At 43.2% G+C, this 14,034-nt stretch overlaps 2 protein-coding genes across 2 annotated transcripts; both read left to right on the plus strand.

The window, feature by feature from the left end:
* On the plus strand, positions 1 to 540 carry LOC147963165 (uncharacterized). The gene is made up of 3 exons (XM_087528897.1): positions 1 to 144; positions 213 to 305; positions 403 to 540. The coding sequence occupies exons 1-3, from the start codon at positions 1 to 3 to the stop codon at positions 538 to 540; spliced, it is 375 nt and encodes a 124-aa protein (XP_087385023.1).
* A 783-nt stretch (positions 541 to 1,323) lies between these two features.
* LOC147963166 (protein FAR-RED ELONGATED HYPOCOTYL 3-like) lies at positions 1,324 to 2,821 on the plus strand. Its single transcript, XM_087528896.1, has one exon. It carries the CDS (start codon positions 1,736 to 1,738, stop codon positions 2,819 to 2,821), a length of 1,086 nt encoding a protein of 361 aa, XP_087385022.1. The 5' UTR covers positions 1,324 to 1,735.
* Positions 2,822 to 14,034: the final 11,213 nt, after the last annotated feature.

The raw sequence follows: 14,034 nt of genomic DNA on the forward strand, positions 1-14,034 counted from the left end.
ATGGCGAACGATGAGTTAACTGATATGATGTATGACATGGAGTTTGGAGAAGTGATGAAAGACTGGATAGAAGATTGGTCAGATGATGAAAATTCAGATCGTGGAGATATGTCAGAGAATGGGAACGTATTGGAAGATCTTAATGTGAGTCGCATTATCATGTTGTAATTTTTTGGTGACATCCGACAATATTATATTTTGAAAATTTATAGATGGATGAACATGATGATGGTCAGGAAAACAATGAGAATGATGATGGCGAGGAAAACAACTTGGAGATCTCGAATGAAGATTACATTAGTCAGGTATGGAAGTGGAATTTTTTGTTGGCATGCATGCAAGTTGAATAAATCCTGGAATATTATATTATAAGTACTTATGTATTTGTGTTATACTTTTCAGCTCATTTCTGAATGTCATAATGCGTACGACTATTACGGTGAATCCGACGCGGAGACAGGCCTTGATGTCGAATCATTAGCTGCACCTGATTCTGGGGAGTCGCAATCGTCGGTCATCATGAGTGAGGTAAATATGTAATGAATGTTGTATGGAAATAATGTTATACCATAGAAAACTGTTTTCATGGCTATGTTACGATTGTGTAGGTGACCGAAGTTGAGGGGAAAAAGAATGTCCAAGATACTCCTAGTGCAGATGATAAGAGTGATATGTTCATGCAGATAATACAAAAGACTTTTACGTCTCATGAGGCTGCGTATGATTTCTACAACAACTATGCTAGAGAAAATGGTTTCAGCATTAGAAAGAATAGGGTCAGGCATACCAAAACCGAGTCACGTCATATGCGTTATAGGCGGTTTGTTTGCTCCAGACAAGGAAAACGTGATAGCAGGTTGCTAACCGAGGAAGGACACAGTCGTAGGCTCCGAACCGAGACACGCTGCCACTGCAAAGCGCACCTGACCGTGAAGCTTGACCAAAAGCGTGGGGTTTGGTATGTTGATAGTTTTGAGGACAAGCATAGCCATATCTTGGCGGGACCGGACGAGGTACCTTTTCTTTGGTCCCACAGAAAAATCAAAGAGTACCAGAGAGCTGAGATACTGTCCATGGGAGCTGCAGGGATTAGAATTCACGACATGATGGATCCGTTCATCAGCAAACATGTATGGTATGGCGGTGTTGGTTTTACCAGGCGTGAAATATGCAACCTTTGCGCCAGGGAGAAGAGGAAGATACTTTCAAAAGGTGATGCTGCCACAGTCATAGGCATCATGGCCAGTAGGAAACAGAGGGATCCTAACTTCTTTTTCGAGTACAAGCTAGACAAGGAAGGACATATGAATAGGATGTTCTGGTGTGACTCCCAGTCTCGTCATGACTATGAGGACTTCGGCGACGTGCTTGTATTTGACAGCACGTACAAGATGAACCGGTATGGTATGCCATTCATACCCTTTGTTGGTCTTAACCATCACCGGAAGACCATTGTTTTTGCTTGTGCCATAGTTTTGGACGAAACCGAAGAGACATATGTGTGGCTGCCGGAGACTTTTTTGAGGTCCATGTGTCAAAAGATGCCGAAGAGTGTTATTACGGACGCCGACGCTGCGATGATCAAGGCAATTCGCCAAGTCTTGCCAGATGTGTGGCACCATATATGTACGTGGCATATAGAAAAAAATATGAAGATTCACCTCAGTCACAAGTCCTTGAAGGAGTTCCGAACTCTTCTGTACTACAGCACGTCCACGGCCACGTTTGAGGAGAGATGGCACGCGTTTTCCAAAAGATGGCAGTCGGAAAAACAGTAACATGGTTGAGACGGATGTATAAGAAGAGGAGACTGTGGGCCGCGGCTTATCTGACAGAGGGTTTTTGGCTTGGCATGAAAAGCAACCAGAGGAGTGAAAGTCTAAACTCATGCCTTCACCTCCACCTAGACGGTGAAATGACCCTGGTGGATATGATTTTGCACTATGAGAACGACGTTGTACGTATCTGTGAGAATGAGGCACGAGATGATTGCATGGCCTCACAGAGTGTACCGGTGGCAGTTACTAGCTTGAGGGAACTTGAGATAGCTGCTTCTCACGTCTTCACTCCAGCAAACTTCTATATGTTGCAAGCTGATCTTAGGAAAATTGGCGGCATGGAGATTGTAGAAATAAAGCTTGGAGACGGATCACAGCAGTACATCATGGCCTGGAAGAATAACCGGAAGAGCCGTTTTTGGGTGGAGTACACTCCAGTAAATTCCGCAGAAACTATAAGGTGCAGCTGCAGAAGAATGATTCGAAAGGGTCTACCTTGCAAGCACATATTCCATGTACTGAAGTACATGAATATATCTAAAATACCAAAGTGTTTAGTTCTTGTGCGGTTCACGAAAGACGCAAGGTTGGGACTGCCCGCGAGGCGCACAAGTGATCTGTTGGGATTTGGATGGACTGGAGCAGCTGAAAGAATGAAATATAGCCAGGTCAGTGTGTTGGCTTCAGAAGCTATGCATGCAGCATGCAAACACCCAGCTTTGTGGGATCATTTACAGGAGAGCTTGAAGACCGTGATAGCTAAGAGCCATGAGTATGATCAGCTAAAGGAAAATTTGAGTAAGAAAACGGCTGATCTTAGTAGTTGTGCAATTGAATATGTAGACAATGGTGAAGGCAACATAGTTGAAGTTCAAGATCCTATTAAAGTATCAACAAAAGGTGCAACTAAGGTAGATGAGAACTGCCCTATGTCGAAAAATGGTAGGCCACTTTCGTACGACGAGATCATAATCAGGTGCGGTGCATGCAAATTGCTAGGGCACACTAAACGCAGCAAGAAATGCAAACTAAATAAGAAGTAAGTTTTTGTACGCATTGTAGGTTATAATTGTTTTTAATTTGTCATTCATTAACTTTTCCTGTTATCGTGTGCAGAAGCGTGGTGGGCGAAGAAGAGTAGAACAGTTGCTAGAGTTATGTTAGGATGAATCCAGTGATCTAATAATGAGGTGTTTACAATGTGTTACTGCATACATGATACATGATACATAATATTGCAAGAGGCCAGTACCTTGAGATAGTGCTTGTAGCATATATGGACTAAACAGGAGGCGGTCACTAGGGAATTTAATCATGGAAAATGGATAGCATTTTAGCCATTGTAATGATGTCATCTTTTGTGTTATCCACTCTAGTTATATTATATTAGAAAACTAGACGATACCCGGCATGTTGTTGCGGGAATGTTTTGCAATATATTCATAGAGAAATGCTTACGTGTAACATGTATATGATGTTGCGGGAATCTTTTGTTTGCATGTTGTAGTGGACCTTTCTCCATACATGTTGAATGACGAGGTGGCAAACTTGCATGTCAAGAGAAATAGGTTAGTGGTGGCTAGTTGTTCAGATATAGAAGATGTAATTATGTGTGGTAATAATTATTTTTTTTTCACTCCTTTGGTTCACCACCATTTAGATATGGAAGATACCAGCTCACTTTGGTCTATAGTATAGACTTCGTACCAAAAACCCACCATTCTCACCTCATAAAGAAAAGAGAAACCCACCATTTCAGGGCTTGCAGTGTAACTCGTGCCGCTTGTCGCGATGACGTGGAGGGGGGGGGTGACGGATGCCGTTAGACGGCGCGACACACGGCCGCTCCCGTTGCCGAGCCCATTTAACAATTTTTTTTATTACAACCCGTTTAAATGGGCCGCGCTGGCCACCTGGTCGGGGCGGTTCTTCCCTCGCGATCTCCACGCGCGTTCTATCTATCCACTGCGACCGCCGCCGCCGCCACCGATCCACCTCTTGCCACCGGTCATGTTACGCCATGGTTTCGTGGAGCGACGAGTCGAGCTCTTCTTCGGATGGCGAATCCGTGACTAGCCTGCAGGTACGCACCTACTATATATTCTCCAGATAGTGCTAGGCTTAGGGTTAGGGTTCTTCATTTCCGGTATTTAACGCAGGGCGTTGATCTGTGCATTATCTCCGTTGTTTCGTTTAGCTTCCTATGACTATCCAGTGCTATGAATGGAGTGGCATTGCTCACGATTTGTCTTCTCGTTGTCTGCATCGAGAACCTTGCGTCAGGCTAGTTGCTTTTGATTTCTTGGACACTGGCAGACGTTTTCTTGCCTGTGGTCAGAAGGTATGTTGTTCCATACTGTAAATATATGTTTACATTACCTCGTGCTCGACTTACTTCGCGGTAATCCATTGATCTGCCCAAAGTTGCATACAATTTCAATTAATTTGTGCAGTTACAAATTCCGTATTTATGTTGTCTTTTTCACGGTCTAATATTTGTTTTAGCATATAATAGCATATACTTGTAGTTAATTGATCCATATACATATATATGTATATCATTGCATGCTACATTTTGTGTTTATATGATTGAGACCATATTTTTAGTGCATTGCATGTAATTGTATTGCATTTGTGCATATATGATTGAGACCATATTTTTTCATACTGTAGGAAGAAGTGAAATGTAACTATGTGGAATGGGTAGACCCGGAGTGGTCAGTGGCTACGAAGTTCTGCCTGAGAGAACTGTGGAGCATGTATGACGAGAAGCTGAGATAGAATATTAAGAATGCTGAAGACAAATGCATGTTAATTGGAGAAAAGAGGAGGACGGAGGAAGAGCTAAGATTTTTCAAAATGGACTTTGCTAATCTGGTGGCTGATAAGGAGGATGCTCTCACCCAGTTGGGCAATGCAAGATTGTCACTTAGTGATCTCAAAGAGGAGCTGGAGAAGAATAAGATGGCAGACCATGGTTGTGCCAATCTACATCAGGTCCTGAGGGTAAAGGCTGAGAAAGACCGGGACCGGGTGGTGCTAGAGAGAGACCAAGTGATGAGAGAGAGGGACCAACTGAAGCAAGAGAAGAAAAAACTTGAGTATATTATTGCAGATTTTCTCAAACAGAAACATGGGTACGTTGATAAGATCAAGAAGCTGAAGGAGATTTGTGATGAATTTTAAGTATGTTTTGTGGTTTATTGTTGAACTAAATGATCAAGTCCTATCTGCATTGTGGCCAGTTCATTTGTGTAAGGTCTAAGTATATTATATTAACCAATACATTATATCACTTTCGAAATAGTTTGCCCTTGTTTGACCTGCATAATAATGCGGGTTCTCGGCTAAGCACTCAAATTCTTTTGCTTTCACCGGAGCTCTAAATCGTACTGATCAAGCGGGCGAAAGAGTAGTTGATCATGTGATTGATTGTGCTACTGATCCTGATCTTCATGATGTAGAAAAGGAAAAGGCTAACAAAAATGTAGCAAAAAAAACTGTGCAACGTGATTTGAAGCAACAGATAACGCCAAGGGAGGCTGGCGCAAGACACGAGGAAGATCCACCTGCGGACGCCGATCCCGAGAGATCCAGCGGCGCAATCATGCGCACGGGATCCCAGGTGGATCTGCCTACTCCACCAATCGCAGGATCCACGGGTGGCCCGTCTGCGTCCGACACGCGGGCTATCTCCACCGAGCGGTCGGGCGGGTCCGGACCTGGCGCGTCGCCCCGCGCCAACTGGCGCTCGTTGACTGGGTCGCCCGCGCAGGGACCGGATCTGTCGTTGTCTCGGGCGCGGGATCCCACACCGAATGGCACGAAAGCCGAGGTTGATTCTCAGGCAAACAAAAACTAATTTATCATTTTTTTCTTATTGTTGAATAATGCCAAATCAAATCAAAAAATATGCAAAAGCAAAAAGGAAATGAATTACTCTTCCATGGAATAAAAGAATGAACACAGCAGCAAAAAACATTAAGGTAGAACAAATGAAGGGAAGCAAAAATTATTGGTACGAAACGTATAGTCTGGCTGTATTACACATACACAATTATGTGTGAGCGACCAAAAATCCACACAAAATCCATGGTATCGTGCTGATTACATGAATGATTGAAAATCAAAGTTGTCCATGCCGGGAAACGTGCTTCCGGACTTAAAACAAACGATGAAAACTAGAATCTTGAATCATGTATGATGTCTTCACACCTTGCTTTTCTTTGTGATGTCGCGTATTTTGTTCTTGACACATTCGAGCGTGTTGGTAGGTGAGAGAACCAACTCGGCGACGAGACGCCTTCTCCTTGCATTAACCTGAAGGAAATATGCCCTAGAGGCAATAATAATGTTATTATTTTATTTCCTTATATCATGATAAATGTTTATTATTCATGCTAGAATTGTATTATCCGGAAACATAATACTTGTGTGAATACATAGACAAACCAAACGTCACTAGTCTGCCTCTACTTGACTAGCTCATTAATCAAAGATGGTTATGTTTCCTAACCATAGACAAAGAGTTGTTATTTGATTAACGGGATCACATCATTAGGAGAATGATGTGATTGACTTGACCCATTCCGTTAGCTTAGCACTCGATCGTTTAGTATGTTGCTATTGCTTTCTTCATGACTTATACATGTTCCTATGACTATGAGATTATGCAACTCCCGTTTACCGGAGGAACACTTTGTGTGCTACCAAACGTCACAACGTAACTGGGTGATTATAAAGGAGCTCTACATGTGTCTCCAAAGGTACATGTTGGGTTGGCGTATTTCGAGATTAGGATTTGTCACTCCGATTGTCGGAGAGGTATCTCTGGGCCCTCTCGGTAATGCACATCACCTAAGCCTTGCAAGCAATGCAACTAAATGAGTTAGTTGCGAGATGATGTATTACGGAACGAGTCAAGAGACTTGCCGGTAACGAGATTGAACTAGGTATTGATATAACGACGATCGAATCTCGGGCAAATAACATACCAATGACAAAGGTAACAACGTATGTTGTTATGTGGTCTGACCGATAAAGATCTTCGTAGAATATGTGGGAACCAATATGAGCATCTAGGTTCCGCTATTGTTTATTGACCGGAGACATGCCTCGGTCATGTCTACATTGTTCTCGAACCCGTAGGGTCCGCAGACTTAAGGTTTCGATGACAGTTATATTATGAGTTTATGAGTTTTGATGTACCGAAGTTGGTTCGGAGTCCCGGATATGATCGCGGACATAACGAGGAGTCTCGAAATGGTCGAGACATAAAGATTGATATATTGGACGGCTATATTCGGACACCGGAAGTGTTCCGGGGAAGTTTCGGATAAAACCGGAGTACCGGGGGGTTATCGGAACCCCCGGTGGGTTAATGGGCCTCATGGGCCTAAAGTGGAGAAGAGGAGGGGTTGCCAGGGCAGGCCGCGCACCCCCTCTCCCCCTAGTCCGAATTGGACAAGGAGGGTGGGGCGGCGCCCCCCCTTTCCTTCGTCTCCTCTCTCCCTTCCTTCCCCCTCTCCTACTTGGACAAGGAAAGGGAGGGGAGTCCTACTCCCGGTAGGAGTAGGACTCCTCCTGCGTGCCTCCTACTAGGGCCGGCCGCACCCCCCCTTGGCTCCTTTATATACGGAGGCAGGGGGCACCCCTAGACACACAAGTTGATCCACGTGATCGTTTTCTTAGCCGTGTGCGGTGCCCCCTTCCACCATAATCCTCGATAATATTGTAGTGGTGCTTAGGCGAAGCCCTGCGACAGTTGAACATCAGGATCATCACCACGCCGTCGTGCTGACAGAACACTTCCCCGACACTTTGCTGGATCGGAGTCTGGGGATCGTCATCGAGCTGAACGTGTGTTGAAACTCGGAGGTGCCGTAGTTTCGGTGCTTGGATCGGTCGGATCGTGAAGACATACGACTACATCAACCGCGTTGATATAACGCTTCCGCTGTCGGTCTACAAGGGTACGTAGATCACATTCTCCCCTCATTGCTATACATCACCATGATCTTGCGTGTGCGTAGGAATTTTTTTGAAATTACTACGTTCCCCAACAGTGGCATCCGAGCCTAGGTTTTATGTGTTGATGTTATATGCACGAGTAGAACACAAGTGAGTTGTGGGCGATATAAGTCATACTGTTTACCAGCATGTCATACTTTGGTTTGGCGGTATTGTTGGACGAAGCGGCCCGGACCGACATTACGCGTACGCTTACACGAGACCGGTTCTCCTGACGTGCTTTGCACAAAGGTGGCTAGCGGGTGTCAGTTTCTCCAACTTTAGTTGAACCGAGTGTGGCTACGCCCGGTCCTTGCGAAGGTTAAAACAGCACCAACTTGACAAACTATCATTGTGGTTTTGATGCATAGGTAAGATTGGTTCTTGCTTAAGCTCGTAGCAGCCACGTAAAACTTGCAACAACAAAGTAGAGGACGTCTAACTTGTTTTTGCAGGACATGTTGTGATGTGATATGGTCAAGACATGATACTAAATTTTATCGTAACCAAGTTATCGGCAACTGGCAGGAGCCATATGGTTGTCGCTTTATTGTATGCAATGCAACTGCGCTGTAATGCTTTACTTTATCACTAAGCGGTAGCGATAGTCGTGGAAGCATAAGATTGGCGAGACGACAACGATACTACGATGGTGATCAAGGTGTCGCGCCGGTGACGATGGTGATCATGACGGTACTTCGGAGATGGAGATCACAAGTACAAGAAGATGATGGCCATATCATATCACTTATATTGATTGCATGTGATGTTTATCTTTCATGCATCTTATCTTGCTTTGATTGACGGTAGCATTATAAGATGATCTCTCACTAAATTTCAAGATAAAAGTGTTCTCCCTGAGTATGCACCGTTGCCAAAGTTCATCGTGCCCAGACACCACGTGATGATCGGGTGTGATAAGCTCTACGTCCATCTACAACGGGTGCAAGCCAGTTTTACACATGCAGAATACTCAGGTTAAACTTGACGAGCCTAGCATATGCAGATATGGCCTCGGAACACTGAGACCGAAAGGTCGAGCGTGAATCATATAGTAGATATGATCAACATAGCGATGTTCACCATTGAAAACTAATCCATTTCACGTGATGATCAGTTATGGTTTAGTTGATTTGGATCACGTAATCACTTAGAAGATTAGAGGGATGTCTTTCTAAGTGGGAGTTCTTAAGTAATATGATTAATTGAACTTAAATGTATCATGAACTTAGTACCTGATAGTATCTTGCTTGTTTATGTTTGATTGTAGATAGACGGCCCGTGCTGTTGTTCCATTGAATTTTAATGCGTTCCTTGAGAAAGCAAAGTTGAAAGATGATGGTAGCAATTACACGGACTGGGTCCGTAACTTGAGGATTATCCTCATTGCTGCACAGAAGAATTACGTCCTGGAAGCACCGCTGGGTGCCAGGCCTGCTGTTGGAGCAACACCAGATGTTATGAACGGCTGGCAGAGCAAAGCTGATGACTACTCGATAGTTCAGTGCGCCATGCTTTACGGCTTAGAATCGGGACTTCAACGACGTTTTGAACGTCATGGAGCATATGAGATGTTCCAGGAGTTGAAGTTAATATTTCAAGCAAATGCTTGGATTGAAAGATATGAAGTCTCCAATAAGTTCTATAGGTGCAAGATGGAGAAGAACAGTTCTGTCAGTGAGCATATACTCAAAATGTCTGGGTATAATAATCACTTGATTCAATTGGGAGTTAATCTTGCAGATGATTGCGTCATTGGCAGAATTCTCCAATCACTGCCACCTTGCTACAAGAGCTTCGTGATGGACTATAATATGCAAGGGATGAATAAAACTATTCCCGAGCTCTTCGCAATGCTAAAAGCTGGGGAGGTTGAAATAAAAAGGAGCATCAAGTGTTGATGGTCAACAAGACCACTGGTTTCAAGAAAAAGGGCAAAGGGAAGAAGAAGGGGAACTTCAAAAAGAACAGCAAGCAAGTTGCTTCTCAAGAGAAGAAACCCAAATCTGGACCTAAGCCTGAAACTGAGTGCTTCTACTGCAAGCAGACTGGTCATTGGAAGCGGAACTGCCCAAAGTATTTGGCGGATAAGAAGGATGGCAAGGTGAACAAAGGTATATGTGATATGCATGTTATTGATGTGTACCTTACTAGAGCTCGCAGTAGCACCTGGGTATTTGATACTGGTTCTGTTGCTAATATTTGCAACTCGAAACAGGGACTACAGATTAAGCGAACACTGCGAAGGACGAGGTGACGATGCACGTGGGAAATGGTTCCAAAGTCGATGTGATCGCAGTCGGCACGCTACCTCTACATATACCATCGGGATTAGTATTAGACCTAAATAATTGTTATTTGGTGCCAGCGTTGAGCATGAACATTATATCTGGATCTTGTTTGATGCGAGACGGTTATTCATTTAAATCAGAGAATAATGGTTGTTCTATTTATATGAGTAATATCTTTTATGGTCATGCAACCTTGAAGAGTGGTCTATTTTTGATGAATCTCGATAGTAGTGATACACATATTCATAATGTTGAACCCAAATGATGCAGAGTTGATAATGATAGTGCAACTTATTTGTGGCACTGCCGTTTAGGTCATATCGGTGTAAAACGCATGAAGAAACTCCATACTGATGGACTTTTGGAACCATTTGATTATGAATCACTTGGTACTTGCGAACCGTGCCTCATGGGCAAGATGAATAAAACACCGTTCTCTGGTACTATGGAGAGAGCAACATATTTGTTGGAAATCATACATACGGATGTATGTGGTCCAATGAATGTTGAAGCTCGTGGCGGATATCGTTATTTTCTCACCTTCACAGATGATTTAAGCAGATATGGGTATATCTACTTAATGAAACATAAGTCTGAAACATTTGAAAAGTTCAAAGAATTTCAGAGTGAAGTTGAAAATCATCGTAACAAGAAAAGAAAATTTCTACGATCTGATCGTGGAGGAGAATATTTGAGTTACGAGTTTGGTCTACATTTGAAACAATACGGAATAGTTTCGCAACTCACGCCACCTGGAACAACACAGCGTAATGGTGTGTCCGAACATCGTAATCGTACTTTACTTGATATGGTGCGATCTATGATGTCTCTTACAGATTTACCGCTATCGTTTTGGGGTTATGCTCTAGAGACAGCCGCATTCACGTCAAATAGGGCACCATCAAAATACGTTGAGACGACGCCTTATGAACTGTGGTTTGGCAAGAAACCAAAGTTGTCGTATCTAAAAGTTTGGGGCTGCGATGCTTATGTGAAGAAACTTCAACCTAATAAGCTCGAACCCAAATCGGAGAAATGTGTCTTCATAGGATACCCAAAAGAGACTGTTGGGGTACACCTTCTATCACAGATCCGAAGGCAAGACATTTGTCGCTAAGAATGGATCCTTTCTGGAGAAGGAGTTTCTCTTGAAAAAAGTGAGTGGGAGGAAAGTAGAACTTGACGAGGTAACTGTACCTGCTCCCTTATTGGAAAGTAGTACATCACAGAAACTAGTTTTTGTGACACCTACACCAATTAGTGAGGAAGCTAATGATGATGATCATGAAACTTCAGAACAAGAAACTACTGAACCTCGTAGATCAACCAGAGTAAGATCCGCACCAGAGTGGTACGGTAATCCTGTTCTGGAAGTCATGCTACTAGATCATGATGAACCTACGAACTATGAAGAAGCGATGGTTAGCCCAGATTCCGCAAAATGGCTTGAAGCCATGAAATCTGAGATGGGATCCATGTATGAGAACAAAGTATGGACTTTGGTTGACTTGCCCAATGATCGGCAAGCAATTGAGAATAAATGGATCTTCAAGAAGAAGACTGACGCTGACGGTAATATTACGGTCTACAAAGCTCGACTTGTCGCAAAAGGTTTTCGACAAGTTCAAGGGATTGACTATGAGGAGACCTTCTCACCCGTAGCGATGCTTAAGTCTGTCTGAATCATGTTAGCAATTGCCGCATTTTATAATTATGAAATTTGGCACATGGATGTCAAAACTGCATTCCTGAATGGATTTCTAGAAGAAGAGTTGTATATGATGCAACCAGATGGTTTTGTCGATCCAAAGGGAGCTAACAAATTATGCAAGCTCCAGCGATCCATTTATGGACTGGTGCAAGCTTCTCGGAGTTGGAATAAACGCTTTGATAGTGTGATCAAAGCATTTGGTTTTGTACAGACTTTTGGAGAAGCCTGTATTTACAAGAAAGTGAGTGGGAGCTCTGTAGCATTTCTGATATTATATGTAGATGACACATTACTAATCAGAAATGATATAGAATTTCTGAATAGCATAAAGGGATACTTGAATAAGAGTTTTTCAATGAAAGACCTCGGTGAAGCTGCTTACATATTGGGCATAAAGATCTATAGAGATAGATCAAGACGCTTAATTGGACTTTCACAAAGCACATACCTTGACAAAATTTTGAAGAAGATCAAAATGGATCAAGCAAAGAAAGGATTCTTGCCTGTGTTACAAGGTGTGAAATTGAGTAAGACTCAATGCCCGACCAATGCAGAAGATAGAGAAAAAATGACAGATGTTCCCTATGCTTCAGCCATAGGCTCTATCATGTATGCAATGCTGTGTACCAGACCTGATGTGTGTCTTGCTATAAGTCTAGCAGGGAGGTACCAAAGTAATCCAGGAGTGGATCACTGGACAGCGGTCAAGAACATCCTGAAATACCTGAAAAGGACTAAGGATATGTTTCTCATATATGGAGGTGACAAAGATCTCATAGTAAATGGTTACGTTGATGCAAGCTTTGACACTGATCCGGACGATTCTAAATCACAAACCGGATACGTGTTTACATTAAACGGTGGAGCTGTCAGTTGGTGCAGTTCTAAACAAAGCGTTGTGGCGGGATCTACATGTGAAGCGGAGTACATAGCTGCTTCGGAAGCAGCAAACGAAGGAGTCTCGATGAAGGAGTTCATATCCGATCTAGGTGTCATACCTAGTGCATCGGGTCCAATAAAAATCTTTTGTGACAATACTGGTGCAATTGCCCTGGCAAAGGAATCCAGATTTCACAAGAGAACCAAGCACATCAAGAGACGCTTCAATTCCATCCGGGATCTAGTCCAGGTGGGAGACATAGAGATTTGCAAGATACATACAGATCTGAATGTTGCAGACCCGTTGACTAAGCCTCTTCCACGAGCAAAACATGATCAGCACCAAAGCTCCATGGGTGTTAGAATCATTACTGTGTAATCTAGATTATTGACTCTAGTGCAAGTGGGAGACTGAAGGAAATATGCCCTAGAGGCAATAATAATGTTATTATTTTATTTCCTTATATCATGATAAATGTTTATTATTCATGCTAGAATTTTATTATCCGGAAACATAATACTTGTGTGAATATATAGACAAACCAAACGTCACTAGTATGCCTCTACTTGACTAGCTCATTAATCAAAGATGGTTATGTTTCCTAACCATAGACAAAGAGTTGTTATTTGATTAATGGGATCACATCATTAGGAGAATGATGTGATTGACTTGACCCATTCCGTTAGCTTAGCACTCGATCGTTTAGTATGTTGCTATTGCTTTCTTCATGACTTATACATGTTCCTATGACTATGAGATTATGCAACTCCCGTTTACCGGAGGAACACTTTGTGTGCTGCCAAACGTCACAACGTAACTGGGTGATTATAAAGGAGCTCTACAGGTGTCTCCAAAGGTACATGTTGGCTTGGCGTATTTTGAGATTAGGATTTGTCACTCCGATTGTCGGAGAGGTATCTCTGGGCCCTCTCGGTAATGCACATCACCTAAGCCTTGCAAGCAATGCAACTAAATGAGTTAGTTGCGAGATGATGCATTACGGAACGAGTAAAGAGACTTGCCGGTAACGAGATTGAACTAGGTATTGATATACCGACGATCGAATCTCGGGCAAGTAACATACCTGTCGTGGTTTTGTCACGGCAGATGTCCTAGAGAAAGGACTTAGTCGTGGAGCCATCGCGACGGGTTAGCTTGAAGGGGTTAAAGCGGACACAGGGATGCAAGAGAGTTTATACTAGTTCGGCCCCTTCAATGAAGGTAAAAGCCTACGTCTAGTTGTGATGGAATTGATGGGGTTTCGATGACTAGGGAGCAAACAAGCTTCGCCTATGTCTCGAGTTGTTGTCTGTTGTCCCTGAACCGCCGCCGGGTCATCCCCTTATATACACGGGTGACACTAGT

This window comes from Triticum urartu, chromosome 6A (assembly GCF_056163025.1).
Source record: "Triticum urartu cultivar PI428250 chromosome 6A, HENAU_Tu73, whole genome shotgun sequence".
Classification (NCBI taxonomy): Eukaryota; Viridiplantae; Streptophyta; class Magnoliopsida; order Poales; family Poaceae; genus Triticum; species Triticum urartu.

Excerpts from the sequence above, each read along its gene's own strand:
- LOC147963165 (XM_087528897.1), top strand. The coding sequence starts at position 1 with ATGGCGAACGATGAGTTAACTGATATGATGTATGACATGGAGTTTGGA. Across the intron at positions 145-212 it reads ACGTATTGGAAGATCTTAAT|ATGGATGAACATGATGATGG; the intron begins GTGAGTCGCATT and ends GAAAATTTATAG. Across the intron at positions 306-402 it reads ATGAAGATTACATTAGTCAG|CTCATTTCTGAATGTCATAA; the intron begins GTATGGAAGTGG and ends TATACTTTTCAG.
- LOC147963166 (XM_087528896.1), top strand. The coding sequence starts at position 1,736 with ATGGCACGCGTTTTCCAAAAGATGGCAGTCGGAAAAACAGTAACATGG.